Below are 17,252 nucleotides of genomic sequence, written 5' to 3'. Positions count from 1 at the left end.
TTAAACATTATTGCAAATATTCCAAAATGCATAGATTTTCGAACCATCGAAAGCCATTCAAAGGCACGCGAGAGTCCGCGAAATCGACTTTGGCATTTGTGACGAGTGCATCCAGGCCAAAGTCATAAATTGCACAAAAATCGGGAATCGCTCTGGGTGGCTGGGGCACTGGTATCGGTTTATTTCGTTGGTTTGGCCTGGGTTCGAGTTGTGACAGTTTGCCAGTCGGGCTATGCATGTTAAATGAAATTATTGCAACTTTTTGCCCGGCCCACATGGCGTATGCGTAACGCTCGCTCAATTCATCAATCACCGAATTTGTCCCCCCGATGTTCATGTTTTTTGTTTGCTAAAAAATGGTTTAGATTTATGCGATTGCTGCCGCAGCCCAGTTTTTTTTGTGTGCAACAACTAGCTGCTTGTTTTAAAATTCTTTTCACTTTCATCCCGCACAGCAGTATATTTCATTTTGGCCACTTAAGCTTAAATTTTGTTTTCCTCGCACAAGAGGGGCAAGTATTTTGCTTGCAAATCGTCGGCATTTAATCCAATTTTGTGTTCTGCCGCTGCGTTAGTCGTACGATGGGAAAGTTCAAGTTGGGAAATTGAAAAAATATATTTGGTAATTAGTGAACTTAACCACGCCTGTTAAATCACATTTGAGGTTTTTTCGTTAGAAAGAATACACAATATTTAAAAGCATCGCTTGCCTTTTTTTGTCCGAAAAAACCCTAATTCGTTTTGTGTAACTAATTTAATAGTATTTTTTGACGCTTTGCTAATTTATGGAAATGTAATATTTGTGCATGCCATTTTCGTAGTTGTTTTTCTGCCATCGTATGGCTGGGCGGATCGTTAGCGCTGTTGGCCATTTTAAATGCTGCGAACACAACTCAATTAAGCCTGTAACTGACGGAGGCAGCCTCCCACTTGGCCATTTCCATTCCTGCCCTCCGAGCTGCAGAAATTCGCACAGCCCTCGAGTTAGAGTGCGATTCCGGCCACACTCCATGCCAATCGACGGCATCCGGATGGAGTGGGAATGGGATTGGAATGGGATGTTGAGTTGGGTTGAATTGGACTGGGTCAGAATGGGTCAGGATGGGTGATGGAGGAAGTGGGGTGGGAATATCTATCTGCCCGTCTGGCAGGTGTACAAGTCGTTTTGCCACTCCATTGCAGCAAGTCCAACGCCTGTGCGAGTGTCCGTGTGCGTGTTAATTACATTTGGCTTGCATTTGGGCAAAGTTGCCCCTCAAAATTGAATTACAAGTTTTTCGCTCGCCAGCATTTAGCAAAAGTGTTTTTTGTTCTCGCTTGCGCAATTTCACCACACATGGCCAGAGAATTCAGCTGAGGTTGGGAAATTTTCTCTTTATTCCGTTTCGGCAAAACTTGGCTCAAGTTTCTGGTTGGCAAAACGAAGAAAGAAAATAGTTTTCGCGACGGAAAGAACTTTGCCTAGCTGCTTTTAAATTTAACACATTAAATATCGGTGTTCGTTTATTATTATTCTTCCCATTCAGTTTGCAAAACAAAATCTTAAATTTTCTCCACAGAAAGGAGTTTGGTTTTCCTTTAAGTTTAAGCTACCCTGCAATGGTATGATATGGTATGGTATTATGTAAAGTATAAATATTCCTGATCAGGAAAAAGCCTTATTCCAAAAATTTGTAACTAATGCGATTGGAACGAAAATTTATGCACCTTACCAAAAACATATGGCTCGTTGTGATCGGGGCGCGATCAATGGAGATATAAGCCCTGAAAGTTCCAAAATATGTATTACTTTTTGTCCAAAAAAATTGAGGCAAGAATGGCAAAGTATTTGCCAATCAAGTCCAAATTCTAGGTAGGCTTGTGAAAAACATCCATCGATAGTAAAAATAAATAAACACATTTTAAAATCGTTAGTGGGCGATTGTGGGCGTAAGAGGGGGCGTGGCGCTCGGCTGAAATAAACTTGCGCTGCGTAGGAAGCCCAAGAATATGTGTGGGTAATCCCAACTTTCCAGCTTTTGTAGTTTCCGAGATTTCAGCGTTTATACAGACAGACGGACAGACGGACATGGCTATAGCGACTCGGCTAGTGACCCTGATCAAGAATATATATACTTTATAGGGTCGGAAACGCTTCCTTCTCCCTGTAACATACCTTTGCACGAATACAATATACTCTTTTACTCTACACACAAAAAAATTTGCTTGGTAAAATTGACCAACAAAGGTAGTTACGTAACTATTAAAATAGTTACGTGTATTTTGTTTTTGTTTTGGGTTTGTGTCTTTGCTAATTGTGAGTATTTTGTTGTTGTGAAATGACTATTTACTTAGTAGAATTGACAATTTTGCTGGTTGGGGCCTGTTTGACAATTATTACAGTTGATTTTACTAAGTTTTTTTTTTGTGTGTACGAGTAACGCACTCAGATAAAAAACCAAGCACATTGTGCTTGTTTCAAGCCCAAATGGTCTTGAAAAGGCGACAGGTACGAAATGGGCTTGTTTTTTCATTTCAAGAACGTTTTATTCTTAAACCGACATTCTTAATTTGAGAACATTTTCGGGCGTAATTAAGTATGAAATGTTCTTGAACCCAGAATTAATTATACTTAAATTAAGTATAAATTCTACTCAAATAATGTAAAAAATAAAAAAACAATTTTAAAAATTTAAGGAAAATTGCTTTAGAGTGAAGGGTTAATATTATTATTTGTACAAATTTAATCCGACTTACTTGTAAATGAGGTATAAGCTATGCTCAAATAAAGTATGAAATATTCTTAAACTAATAGTATAAATCATTGTGTTGTTTTATTAGTTAACAATATTTATTTTGTATAATCTTAAACTTAATTACTCATAAATATATAAAGATTTGTAGATAAAAATGTGTTTTATACTTACGAAACATTTTTCTTAGAATCACATACCTCTCCCAGGATTCGATCCCGCAACCTCACGCACCACAGTCGGATGTTCTAACAGCTCGGCCACGCTCGCTCTTACGCGGCGATGACCAAAAAACCTACATAAGTACTTTTACTTGCATACTTAATTTAAGTACAACGTGTACTTGTTTTGAGAATTTAATTCTTAGTTTTAAATAATATAAAACAAAAACACCTCTTAACAAGTTAAAAATGGAGTGACACAAAATCCGTAATTTGCTATTTTCTCCCCGATTTAAACATAAAATCGGCTTGTTTTGAGAATTTATTTCTTAGCTATGAATTTAAATGTTTTTCAAATCGAATCGTATTTTGGCATATATGATGCACGTTTTTCACAGTATTTAATAACAATTATTAATTTAAAAATTTTCTCCGATTTAACAAAATTTGCTTGTTTTGAGGATCTAACTCTTAATTTTTAATAATATTGAACTACTTGTGTTTTATAAACATATTTACCTACATTATACAGTTTTTGTGAACTAATCTTTTTTAGTCTAGCGCCAATTCTATTTTACTTTAATCAATATTGGAACTCGTTAACTAAATTAATTAGTACATTTTAACATTGGCTTAAGCACAAATTGTACTTGTCAAAATGCTTATTATTTTTTAATTTTAATACTACTGATGAGAATAATTCATTCTTATTTACAGAATACTAAAACCTAATTTTCTGAAATTAAGTACTTTTAGTAATCACATTAAGAATGTTTGTGCTTACCATGAAAAATTATTTTTTTAGAATAAATTATACTTGGGTTTAGGATAAATCGTTCTTGTTTAGTCCTGTTTATTGAATTATGTTCTGGAATCAAGAACATTTGCGGATAATTTGGGTTTTAAGAATGATTTATTCTTAATTCAAGAACGCCCAACATTCTCATTCTTAAAACAAGCCCAAAAAATACTATCCGAAATCAAGTATAAATCGCGCTCAAATTTAGGATGCGTTTTTTTCTGAGTGCGGGTATAATTACAAAAAAGTAGAAAAAAGGGTATTAGGCATTTCTTTGGAGTCTCATCATATGATTTTTGTAACTACATATAAAATATTTTACAAGTTAAACGTTATCTAAAAACTATGTAAAATTGGTTGCCATTATTTTATCGTAGCGACGCTGCTCATTTGGAGAAAGTTTGCAAAAGTCCTTTTCGAACATCTTAAGTTCCTTTCTTGTGTGTAGCGGCGGCCAAAGTGAGGTATACGCCATAGTCCTGTTAAAAATTTTATAATTACAATAAGATTATTTTTACTTTACCTATGAACCAATGAAATGGATCATATGTATGCTTAAACACATGTGTGCTTACCTTACAAATTGCCAGGCATTCTCAGCTGTCGGCTGATTGTCGATCAGGAGCTTTATTTCCCGCTTAAACTGCTGGGCGTACTCGTGCTTGGAACTGTGATAGCGCTCCAGACATCGAATCTGTCTAAAATAATAGATACTAATAACACTGTGCAGCATTTTTAGTGCTTTTTAAATTTACCTCAATGGATGCTATATTTTTGGTTTCGTTACGAATTCCCAAGTTAAACTGCGTTTTCCAAAAAGTTCCCCGACGCAAGGATTCTTAGCAAAAGGATCTCAAAGTTCGAAAAATGCTGAAATTGGCCAACTTTGCGGAGCTCTTAGAGGCAAATGGATGCATGGTTTGATTCGATGTAAAAGTTTTTTAAAAGATACACCCCTTATCTTTTAAACCCCATACTTAAAAAATTTTTAAGATTTTTTTTAAGGCAGAAACAAATTCTAGAAAACGTAGTCAAAAACAAGAAAGGAAGCTAGCTTCGGCCAGCCGAAGCTTATATACCCTTGCAGATCATTCCTATTAATTAACAAATCGCAAAAATGTTCAATTTTCTAATATTTCTCATTAATTTTCCGATCGTTCCTATGGCAGCTATATGATATAGTCGTCCGATTTTGATCAAATTAAAATTGAAATTCGGAAATATTTAAAAAGAGTCATATCCTAGAGTAGAAGATAATACAATAAAAACCAAAGAAGCTAGAATTTATTTCCTATTACTTTTCCATTAATTTTCCGATCGTTCCTATGGCAGCTATATGATATAGTCGTCCGATTTTGATTAAATTAAAATTGAAATTCGAAAATATTTAAAAAGAGTCATATCCTAGAGTAGAAGATAATACAATAAAAACCAAAGAAGCTAGAATTTATTTCCTATTACTTTTCCATTAATTTTCCGATCGTTCCTATGGCAGCTATATGGTATAGTCGTCCGATTTTGATTAAATTAAAATTGAAATTCGAAAATATTTAAAAAGAGTCATATCCTAGAGTAGAAGATAATACAATAAAAACCAAAGAAGCTAGAATTTATTTCCTATTACTTTTCCATTATTTTTCCGATCGTTCCTATGGCAGCTATATGATATAGTAGTCCGATTTTTTAAATAATTAATTCGAAATTCAGAAATATTTAAAAAATAACATCCCCAAAAGTAGAAGGTAATATTTCAAAAAACACCGAAGCTAGAATTTTTTAAAGTTTTTTTTCCGATTGTTCCTATGGGAGCTATAAGATATAGTTGTCCGATCCGGTCGGCTCCGACATATATACTACCTGCAATAGAAAGAAGACTTTTGCGAAAGTTTTGTCCCGATAGCTCAAAAACTGAGAGACTAGTTTGCGTAGAAACAGACAGACGGACAGACGGACAGACGGACAGACGGACAGACGGACAGACGGACGGACAGACGGACATGGCTAGATCGACTCGTCTTGTGATGCTGATCAAGAATATATATACTTTATGGGGTCGGAAACGTCTCCTTCACTGCGTTGCAAACTTCTGACTGAAATCATAATACCCTCTGCAAGGGTATAAACATAAAAGTATACAGCAGCGGTCAAAATGGTAGTAGTGTTGCCGCCCTGTGTATTTAAAAGTTTGTTGTTGTAATTGATCTTTTCCTGGTAATATTGTATTGATTATAATTTTACTATTAGACTAATTGGATAAGAAAAAATTACAACATCAAACTTTTAAAAACACAAGGCGGCAACACTGCTACTATTTTGACCGCAGCTGTATGTTTTTCAGTTTTTTGACTATGTTTTTTGGAATTTATTTCTGCCTTAAAAAAAATCCTAAAATTATTTTATGTATGGGGTTTGAAAGATAAAGGGTGTATCTTTTAAAAAACTTTAACTTCGAACCAAGCCATGCATCCATTTGCCTCTGAGAGCTCCGCAAAGTTGGTCAATTTCAGCATTTTTCGAACTTTGAGGTCCTTTTGCTAAGAATCCTTGCGTCGGGGAACTCTTTGGAAAACGCAGTTTAACTTGGGAATTCGTAACGAATCCAAAAATATAGCATTCATCGAGGTTAATTTTTGATGCTGCATAGTGTAATTATTTTGACTTTGATCTTTGATCTATATGTAATCTTACAGTGGTATACGGTGCCCTGAAAAGGTAGGTTCATGCACTGGATCCCTGTCGTCGTCAAATATAGTTTGATATATGGGAACGTATACCGCATCTTCTGGCATTTGATAATTATTATCAATAAAATGTTTATCAAACTTATGGCGTCTTGTCATGGTTGTAAACGAGTACCGCGAGTCAGCGCTCGGTCGAAAACCGCTCCCAATAAAAGAAGCGTAAAAAGATTTCATTCCCATGCTCATCCTTTTGTCTTCCATGAGTTTCCTCTTTTCCTGAATCATGGTTTTCCGCTCAGTCGCTGCGCTTACTTTGCTCATTTTAAAAGATTCTGTAAAATGGATTGGTATCTCTGTGGATGAGTTATTTTTGCTATTTGACGAATCGAGTATTTTTGTTATAATACTGGTTATGTGTGATTGTTGACAGATCTCGAAATTTATAGGAATGCCTAGGCTACAATGATCCCATCCAAAGTCAAAATATATGGGTAATTCCACGTGAAACGTGACAGGCCCATTTGGGTCAAACCTCAGAATCAATCAAAACTTTTTTTTTCGATAGAGGATTTTTCTTAACTCTTACCGTTTAGTTTTAAAAAATATTTTTCTAATTAAGCTCAGATTTTTAAGTTATGCAGAACTTGAGTAGTTTGAGATATTTAAATATTTGGTATGCAAATTTGTGGGACATCTTAATGTCTTTCAGAAAAATAGTTTAAAAATAAAAATTTTTAAATGAAGTATTTTTTAAGGGAATTTTAAATTAAAACAAGAAAGGAAGCTACCTTCGGCCAGCCGAAGCTTATATACCCTTGTAGATAAAAGAATACTCACTCGGTGCAGTTCCAGGGATTCCAGATTCAGCGTTTCGATTTATTTCAATTTTGTTTTTAAGTAGTCAAGAATCGAAACGCCTACTTCCTACAAAGTTACAATAAATTTTCTTATATTTGATTGGGAGCCTTAAGATATAGTGGTCCGATCCGGCTGGCTCCGACATATGTACTACCTGCAATAGAAAGAAGACCTTCGGGAAAGTTTCATCGCGATAGCTTTAAAACTGAGAGACTAGTTCGCATAGAAACGGACAGACGGACAGACGGACAGACGGACATGGCTAGATAGACTCGGCTATTGGTGCTGATCAAGAATATATATACTTTATGTGGTCGGAAACGTCTCCTTCACTGCGTTGCAAACATCTGACTGAAATTATAATACCCTCTACAAGGGTATAAAAATTCTGTCCGCCAGAATACACGCGGTTTCAGAATGAAAAAACAGGAGAGAACGCTATAGTCGGGTGCCCCGACTATCAGATACCCGTTACTCAGCTAATCCGCCGTAACTTTTTAACGAATGGTCCGATTAAAAAATTTTATTCTACATATAAGCGATTGTGGGCGTTAGAGGGGGCGTGGCATCGTTTTGAAACAAACTTGCGCTGCGTAGGAACTCCTAGAATCTGCATGCAAAATTACAATCTTCTAGCTTTTATAGTTTCCGAGATCTCAGCGTTCATACAGACAGACAGACGGACAGACGGACAGACAGACGGACAGACGGACAGACGGACATGGCTAGATCGACTCGGCTAGTGATCCTGATCAAGAATATATATACTTTATAGGGTCGGAAATGCTTCCTTCTAGCTGTTACATACTTTTGCACAAATACAATATACCCTTTTACTCTACGAGTAACGGGTATAATTATCCTCATATTGCCCCATCAATTCTTAATAAAGTGGTAAAATAAAATTTTGGTAATCGTTAGACCTTCTAACGATTTTAGTTTAGCAACTTTGCATTAAGCAACAACAGCGCAACGTGTTCGCATTGCTGTTCTCTTCTTACACGTTGCGCTGTTGTAGCTTGATGCAAAGTTGCTAATCTGAAATCGTTGCCTTTACTAGTAGGTCTAGCGATTACAAAACTTTTATTTTACCACTTTGTTAAAAATTGATGAGGCCCCCGACTATCAGATACCCGTTACTCAGCTAATCCGCCGTAACTTTTTAACGAATGGTCCGATTAAAAAATTTTATTCTACATTTCGATAGGTATTGATAAACAAAATAAAACTGCATTTTTACTTTTCCAAAATATTGAAATTTTTAAAATCGTATATAAGCGATTGTGGGCGTTAGAGGGGGCGTGGCATCGTTTTGAAACAAACTTGCGCTGCGTAGGAACTCCTAGAATCTGCATGCAAAATTACAATCTTCTAGCTTTTATAGTTTCCGAGATCTCAGCGTTCATACAGACAGACAGACGGACAGACGGACATGGCTAGATCGACTCGGCTAGTGATCCTGATCAAGAATATATATACTTTATAGGGTCGGAAATGCTTCCTTCTAGCTGTTACATACTTTTGCACGAATACAATATACCCTTTTACTCTACGAGTAACGGGTATAATTATCCTCATATTGCCCCATCAATTCTTAATAAAGTGGTAAAATAAAATTTTGGTATTCGTTAGACCTTCTAGTAAAGACAACGATTTTAGTTTAGCAACTTTGCATTAAGCAACAACAGCGCAACGTGTTCGCATTGCTGTTCTCTTCTTACACGTTGCGCTGTTGTAGCTTGATGCAAAGTTGCTAATCTGAAATCGTTGCCTTTACTAGTAGGTCTAGCGATTACAAACTTTTATTTTACCACTTTGTTAAAAATTGATGAGGCAATATGAGGATAATTTTTTCATTCGGAAACCGCGTGTATTCCGGCGGACAGAATTTTTAAAATTTAAAGTCCCTTAAAAAATATTTAAATATCTGAAACGAGTCTCTAGTGCTGCATAACTTAAAAATCGGAGCTTAATCAGAAAAATATTTTTTAAAAATGTACGGTAAAAGCAGGGACCGTAAATAACAGTTATTTGTGATTATACCCGTTACTCGTAGAGTAAAAGGGTATATTGTATTCGTGCAAAAGTATGTAACAGCTAGAAGGAAGCATTTCCGACCCTATAAAGTATATATATTCTTGATCAGGATCACTAGCCGAGTCGATCTAGCCATGTCCGTCTGTCCGTCTGTCCGTCTGTCTGTCCGTCTGTCCGTTTGTCTGTCTGTCTGTCTGTTTTGCATGCAGATTCTAGGAGTTCCTAAGCAGCGCAAGTTTGTTTCAAAACGATGCCACGCCCCCTCTAACGCCCACAATCGCTTATATACGATTTTAAAAATTTCAATATTTTGGAAAAGTAAAAATGCAGTTTGATTTTGTTTATCAATACCTATCGAAATGTAGAATAAAATTTTTTAATCGGACCATTCGTTAAAAAGTTACGGCGGATTAGCTGAGTAACGGGTATCTGATAGTCGGGGCACCCGACTATAGCGTTCTCTCTTGTTTTTATTTTAAAAAGACTACTGTGATATTTGGTTTTAAACGTCAAAAATAACGTTCTTTTTACTCTTGTTCACAAAGTATATACATTTCAACAAAACTGGAAAGCAAATTAACTGTTATTTGTTCATGTCTATAAAGTGCATAAAAACCAGTTAAACTGTTGATTAAAACTTGTACAAATCTCAGTAGGCCTTTTAAAAAAAATATCACAAATATCTGTTATTTACGGTCCCTGAGTAAGAGTTTAAAAAAAAAACAAAAAAAACCGATCCTTATATTTCAACCCTCTATCGGAAAAAAAGTTTCAATTGATACTGAGATTTGACCCAAATGGGCCTGTCACGTTTCACGTGGAATTACCCATATACCAATTGGAAAACCTTGCAGTGATACTACGGATGGGAGAAACAAGTTTTGTAAAAAAGACTACTAAACAATAGCTTTAATTGTATAAGCCTTTAATAAAAGGGAACAAAATTAAAAATCTGCTCCGATAGGCTGCTCTCGTCATCTCTATAGACGGCAGTCACCGAAGAAGACTTCTAAAATTAAAAATCTGCTCTCAGAGTATAAAAACTTTCTAGATTTAATAACAATTTTTTTAAAAATAAGAAATTTTGTTGTCTATTTCCAAAGACGAGATTTGAAGGCGAATACATTAAATAAATAAATACATTTTCAAAACTTTTTTCATTTGGCACGCTTTCTTAAAATTTTACAGCTTGACACCATTTTGCAATGCAGCGTGCCGAAGGAGAAAAATTTAGAAAGTGTATTTACTTAGGGCATCATATAATTACACTGCAACAAAATTAATGCTTTTCAAATTTACCTCGATGGATGCGATATTTTTTAATTTGTAACGAATTCACAAGTTAAACTGCGTTTTCCAAAAAGTTCCCCGACGCAAGGATTCTTAGCACAGGGACCTCAAAGTTCGAAAAATCCTGAAATTGGCCAACTTTCCGGAGGTATCACAGGCAAAGATGTTAAAGTTTTTTAAAAGATGAGTGTATCTTTACACTCCAAATTTAGAATAATTGTAGTATTTTTTTAAGGGAGAAACAAATTCAAGATAACATTGTCAAAAACAAAAAACAAGTAAAAATATACACAAGAAAACTGCATATATACTTCTCGGAACTCTAAAGGTGTGGCCGCCAGACACATTTTAAAATCGTTAGTGGCGATTGTGGGCGTAAGAGGGGGCGTGGCGCTCGGCTGAAATAAACTTTCGCTGCGTAGGAAGCCCCAGAATATGTGTGGGAAATCTCAACATTCTAGCTTTTGTAGTTTCCGAGATCTCAGCGTTTATACAGACAGACAGACGGACAGACGGATATGTCTAGATCGACTCGGCTGGTGATCCTGATCAAGAATATATATACTTTAAAGGGTCGGACACGCTTCCTTCTCCCTGTTACATACTTTTGCACGAATACAATATACCTTTTTAAACTACGAGTATTGGGTATAAAAATGTCTTGGTGAAGTATAGTTTTGAAACACACCTTAGCATTTTGATACAGACTAAAAATGTGTTTCTAAATAAAGATGGTGAAATTAAGTTTAATTTCTCGAAATAACTTTAAAATATTTGTTTACTTCTTCATTTACTTTTGGGTTCGCATTTTACGTTTACTCAGTAAATTTGGTCAAGAAACCCAGGCCACAAAGGCGGTACCGTCCCTTTGTCCGTGCTAACTGGTTCCTGCAGGCATCATTAACCTTTCTGCGCGCACACAATTAATGAGCCAAGCCATTGTCTACTTTGTTTTCTAGCCTCGCCACGCCTGCAATGCAATCAGCCAGCAAACAAGTGCAAACTTTGGGATGGGGAGCGCGGGAAAACCAGAAAAGCGTTGCTTGCATAATAGAAATTCATTGCCAAATTGCATAGAAAATCGTTGAGGGCGCTAAGAAGGTGCCGCTGGGCAAGTTCTCCGCATCTCGAAAGTTATTCCACTCGACTCTTACCAAACCGGGAACAGCGATTTTAATTACCGCAAACGGCGCTCGGCTGTAAGCGCATTACGTATACGCAGCGTGGCAGCAGCAGCTGATAAAATCGCATCGAATGCAAGTTAATTAAAAGATGGGCGCCATGGCCCTAAAAACACTCTCGACTTGACTTTAATTAAAACACTGGTTGGACAAAAGCGGCCTTCGTTTCGGTGCTCAGGGCTGAATCGTCTCCAGAATCCAGTCCATGTAGTCGGAAACCCGCGTATAGACACCTGGCCAGCCCTCCAGTCCGCAGCGGTTGCCGAAGGAGACCACGCCCTCTTGGTACCAGAACTGGTCATATGCCCTCCTCATCAAGGGTCCGCCTGAGTCCCCGTCACAGCTGTCCCTGTAGAATTCCCCACCGACGCAGAGCTGCGAGCTGATCAGATGGATATTTCGGGTGGCAAACTTCTTGGCGCAGGAATCGTGGTCATTCACCGGAAGATCCAAACGCTGCTTGATGGTGCTCTTGCGGGCTGCAGGATAGGGAATATAATCAATACAATATTATACATTTTTTAGGAGGTTGTATAGTCTGAAGCTTAAAATATTATTCCCGACGTATTTAGTAATTCAAAGTAATTTAAAGAATAAGCAAACAATGTTCAATTATTAAAATAATGAATAAAAAGACAAATTTAATTTAAATTTGACTTTGTTTAAAAAAGAATTCTCTATCACTATGGACGGCAGTCCATGTAGTGACGAAGCGCACCAGGAGGGTGTGCGAAGGCGACTACTATATATACACGAAGAAATGAAAATCTACTGTGATGGTCCGATCATAATGAATGATACACCTATCGAAAGGTATTGCGAAAACTAACAGGATTGCATACCAAGACTCTAAGAAAATCAATTGGCTTGGGAGAGAGAGCGGTGAAAGTAAAAAAGTGAATATTTCGAAATTTGGAGCTGTTGGGGCCGGTGGGGATAATTGCCCCCTCTCAATGTTTTAGTTGTATTCCTTATGAAAATACCCGTCGAATGAGGGGTCATTTGTCAAAATCCGACGCTCCGTTCAAAAGTTATAGCCAAAATAAGATTTTCTTCGTCTTCCCAAAATGAAAATTTAATTCTGTTTGTCAGTTTGTCAGTTTGTCAGTTTGTCAGTTTGTCCAAAACATGTTTTCTAAGTTTTGAAAATTTGATATGACGTTCATCACATCGATATAAAAAACTTTTGTTCTACCACTTTTGGAAAAACCCGCTAGTTTAGCGGGAAAACAGCTATAAGTAGCTAAAATTCGGAAAGCCGTAACTTCTATACTACTAAAGCTACAGACTTGTGCTGCATCTCGTTTGAAAGGTATTTTGAAATGCTATAAACGCCATTTATATGCAACTTGTGTAAATGTAATAGTTAAAAAAATATGAACAAAAGACAATTTTTTAAAACTTTTTTTTTAGCTTTTTTTTATTTTTTTCAAAAACGGCTCTAACGATTTTCTTTAAAACTTTAAACTGTATAGCCCTTGAGATTCCTTAAATTTTGGTATATAACACATTACTGTAAAAAGTCACGTTTAAAAGTTATTTTTATACGAAAATAGCCACTTTTGTAAGCTCGAACTACTAACGCTCCCTGAGTATTGAATTTTGTGTGAGGGTATCCGAACTGTATTTTAGGGTCATGGAATCAGTAAATTTGCACTTAAGAGTTCCATATAGGAATCTTTTGTTCTACGACTTTTGGAAAAAGCCGCTACTTTAGCGGGAAAAAGCTAAAAATAGCTACATTTCGTTAGTTTGTAAGATCTACACTACTAAAGGTACAGACATGTGCTATACCTCGTTTAAAAGGTATTTTAAAATACTTCAACGCCTTTTTAACTCAATTTGTTAAAATACAATAGTTTAAAAATTATGATTTATGACCAATTTAAATTTAAATGTTTATATTAGCACCTATGAGAGCAAAAGTAAACAAACAAAAACTTCTGATATCAAATAAAAACACCTCTTAACGAGGTAAAAAACTAGTGACGAACGCACCTTCAACATACAAAAGTTCTGATATCAACATTTGTGACGAAAAATTATTACACTCGTCATTAAATAGACTTTCTAATATTTTCTCATTCGGCACGCTGCAATAGAAAATGCCTGTGAAGGGAAAAAGGCTGGAATAGTTTGCTAGGGCGGGCCGAATGAGAAAATATTAGAAAGTATATTTAATGACGAGTGTAATAATTTTTCGTCACAAATGTTGATATCAGAACTTTTGTATGTTGAAGGTGCGTTCGTCACTAGTTTTTTACCTCGTTAAGAGGTGTTTTTATTTGATAAAAATTTAACATGAAACTGCAATATAAATGTTACATTAAACATTATATTTTGCAAGAAAGTTATTTCCTTTAATAACATATTTTTTTAAATTTTCTAATATTTTTTTTAGTCTCTATAAAAATTTCCTATTAAGCTTACCTGTTGTGGTACGTCCCCATCCGCTGACAACCAAAAGTTCTCCCGTGTTGATGGCCTTTCGTGTGCTGACCAAAGGCAAACAAACCGGCTGAATAAACTCATTGAGCAAAACAGGTCGATCTAGACGCAATAAGGCGATGTCATGGATGCGGTCCTTGTTGGCAGGATCATATTGGGGATGTACAATGCGCTGTTCAATGCCCATTTCAAGGATGGGCTGGTTGCATACGCCATCTATGCAGTCTATTTCCTTGCTGGTGTCGTACTCTCCCAATCGAACGGTAGTTCTGGAAAAGATATGTAAATTAATTAACATTTTAGGATGAAAATGTTGTATGCAACACTTTTATATTCAGCTCCATTTTTTCGAATCGTATCAAAGTCTTATCAGGTAGACCTTAATTTTTGAAATCTCGCCTTTGAATCGGCCAGCCTTTGAATATAGAAACAAATTAGTTCTTATTAAAAAATTAGCCTTTAAATATAGAAATCCTTTCTTAATAAACAAAATTCCAGAAAAAAATGTTCTTAAAAATATAAATCTTAAGTCTTGCTTGTTTTTTATGCTGTCGCAATACGTTTTTTAAGGCAAAAATCGCCATTGAATTCAGGAATGTAATCTCCCTTATAAACGGATCATCATTTCTTGATTTTAGAATTTTTTCCGCTCTTGTGACATTTTGTGTTTTAAGAAACATTTGTTTTCGTTTTTAAGGCATCCTTCTAAAATAAAAGTTCTTAAAAAAATTATAGTATTTTCTTATTGAGACATTTAAATATACAAGACTAAACAATTAATGTCGAACGTTACTTTTTAAATTAACACCTATACTTACAAGTGACCAACAGCACTCTCTACGGCACCAATAACGCAATGAGCAGCGGTGAGGACATAACGATTGTTGATCAGACTTCCGCCACAACTGAGCTCGTGCTGTCCTCTACCTTTAAAAAAAGAAATACAAATATGAAGTTAAAATTTAATCAGTATATCAAAATCCACTTACGATCCACATATTCCAGCAGGGCCATCCAGCTGAATTCATCCAGAGCCGTGTCGTTGCCATTGTAGACCTTGTTGCTGAAGGAGTGTGGCCCACATTTTGGTGGCGAGGGCAACAGGTTGCCCTGACCTTGCTGACCCTGTTGACCCTGCTGACTTGAACTGGTTGGCGTCACTGGAGGTGCTGCAGACGTGGTTTCCTGAGGCTCAAAACTCCGATCAATAGGGCAGCAAACAAACGGCAGTCGGCCCACTCCATCGGAGCACTGCGAGTTGCGTAGGAACACCCTGTCCTGTGTGCTTACGGATGCCTGCTGGACCAAAGAAAGCAGAGTTGGACAGTCGTATATGGACAAGCACCGGCCCTGCTTCTGATCGGGGTTTCTACAGCCTGCACAATGAAAACGAGTAACGCGTATAATGAAATGATTGTTTGTTAAAAAATTGGACAGCAAGAGAACTCGGGAAATCCAAGATACGTAACACCTTGCAATAATAATAAACTTGATGAATAATTTTTTATTTTGTATTAGGTATTTGACATAAATGTAAGCAGTCCAATTCAAAAGCCTATTAATATCACTATGCAGCATCAAAAATTAACCTCGATGAATGCTTAATTTTTGGATTCGTTACGAATTCCCAAGTTAAACTGCGTTTTCCAAAGAGTTCCCCGACGCAAGGATTCTTAGCAAAAGGACCTCAACGTTCGAAAAATGCTGAAATTGACCAACTTTGCGGAGCTCTCAGAGGCAAATGGAAGCATGGCTTGGTTCGAAGTTAAAGTTTTTTAAAAGATACACCCTTTATCTTTCAAACCCCATACATAAAATAATTTTAGGATTTTTTTTAAGGCAGAAATAAATTCCAAAAAACATAGTCAAAAAACTGAAAAACATACAGCTGCGGTCAAAATAGTAGCAGTGTTGCCGCCTTGTGTTTTTAAAAGTTTGATGTTGTAATTTTTTCTTATCCAATTAGTCTAATAGTAAAATTATAATCAATACAATATTACCAGGAAAAGATCAATTACAACAACAAACTTTTAAATACACAGGGCGGCAACACTACTACCATTTTGACCGCAGCTGTATACTTTTATGTTTTTTGACTATGATTTCTAGAATTTGTTTCTGCCTTAAAAAAAACCTTAAAAATTTTTTAAGTATGGGGTTTAAAAGATAAAGTGTGTATCTTTTAAAAAACTTTAACATCGAATCAATCCATGCATCCATTTGCCTCTGAGAGCTCCGCAAAGTTGGCCAATTTCAGCATTTTTCGAACTTTGAGGTCCTTTTGCTAAGAATCCTTGCGTCGGGGAACTTTTTGGAAAACGCAGTTTAACTTGGGAATTCGTAACGAATCCAAAAATATAGCATCCATCGAGGTAAATTTAAAAAGCACTAAAAATGCTGCACAGTGTATTCATTTCAATAACTGTCATTATAATTTATTTAAGGAGTAAATGTAATTCACCAAGATAAACGGACATAAAGCTAAACAATAAACCAAATTGTACGCTTAATTTTTTTTTGTAAATAACAAAGCTTTAAAAAAACATTCAAAAAGAACGAGAGTTGCCTAATTGACAATATAAAATATACAATTAAACTTCGTTCTTATCCGTAAAATTGATAACGTAATCTGCTGTTCGACGATTGGAACCATTAAATTCATTCAGGAGTTATTAAAACGACACGAGTGCGATTAATTAAGTCATTGACATGGGAAACTGGTAAAGTTCAAGTCTGATTATCACATTGAATCTCAGTTAGGCTATTGCGCTTAACGTGGATAAGTACCGGTCTCCATTAATGAGTCAGCTCTGAGTGATTCACATATAACGTGGTACTAACTTCCTTGGGCCTGAATACTTTGTGTTTGTAGAACGGTGAGCGGCAGCAGGCAGGTGGCCCAAAAAATCCCAGCTACTCGGCGTGTTGACTTCATCTTACGGGATATTTCCCACAAATCGTAATAACAAAATGCACAGCTAATTCAATAAAAACGCGTCTTTGCGATTACGCACGGCGACCTCGAACCAGAGAACCGGGAAGGGAACTTAAACTACGATCGTCGA

The 17,252-nt window shown here is 36.2% G+C and overlaps 2 protein-coding genes across 2 annotated transcripts; both read right to left on the bottom strand.

The window, feature by feature from the left end:
• Positions 1–3,947: 3,947 nt before the first annotated feature.
• On the bottom strand, positions 3,948–6,813 carry LOC108054354 (uncharacterized). The gene is made up of 3 exons (XM_017137260.3): positions 6,381–6,813; positions 4,268–4,390; positions 3,948–4,171 (listed from the first exon to the last, which is right to left on the bottom strand). Exons 1-3 carry the CDS (start codon positions 6,692–6,694, stop codon positions 4,036–4,038), a joined length of 573 nt encoding a protein of 190 aa, XP_016992749.3. The 5' UTR covers positions 6,695–6,813; the 3' UTR covers positions 3,948–4,035.
• Positions 6,814–11,852: 5,039 nt separating this feature from the next.
• Positions 11,853–17,245, bottom strand: Sp7 (Serine protease 7). Its single transcript, XM_044396289.2, has 5 exons — positions 17,029–17,245; positions 15,177–15,563; positions 15,006–15,114; positions 14,170–14,456; positions 11,853–12,218 (listed from the first exon to the last, which is right to left on the bottom strand). Exons 1-5 carry the CDS (start codon positions 17,120–17,122, stop codon positions 11,914–11,916), a joined length of 1,182 nt encoding a protein of 393 aa, XP_044252224.1. The 5' UTR covers positions 17,123–17,245; the 3' UTR covers positions 11,853–11,913.
• Between the last annotated feature and the right edge of the window lie 7 nt (positions 17,246–17,252).

This window comes from Drosophila takahashii, chromosome 3R (genome assembly GCF_030179915.1).
Source record: "Drosophila takahashii strain IR98-3 E-12201 chromosome 3R, DtakHiC1v2, whole genome shotgun sequence".
In the NCBI taxonomy this organism is placed as follows: Eukaryota; Metazoa; Arthropoda; class Insecta; order Diptera; family Drosophilidae; genus Drosophila; species Drosophila takahashii.
This window is presented reverse-complemented; position numbering and strand designations above follow the sequence as displayed.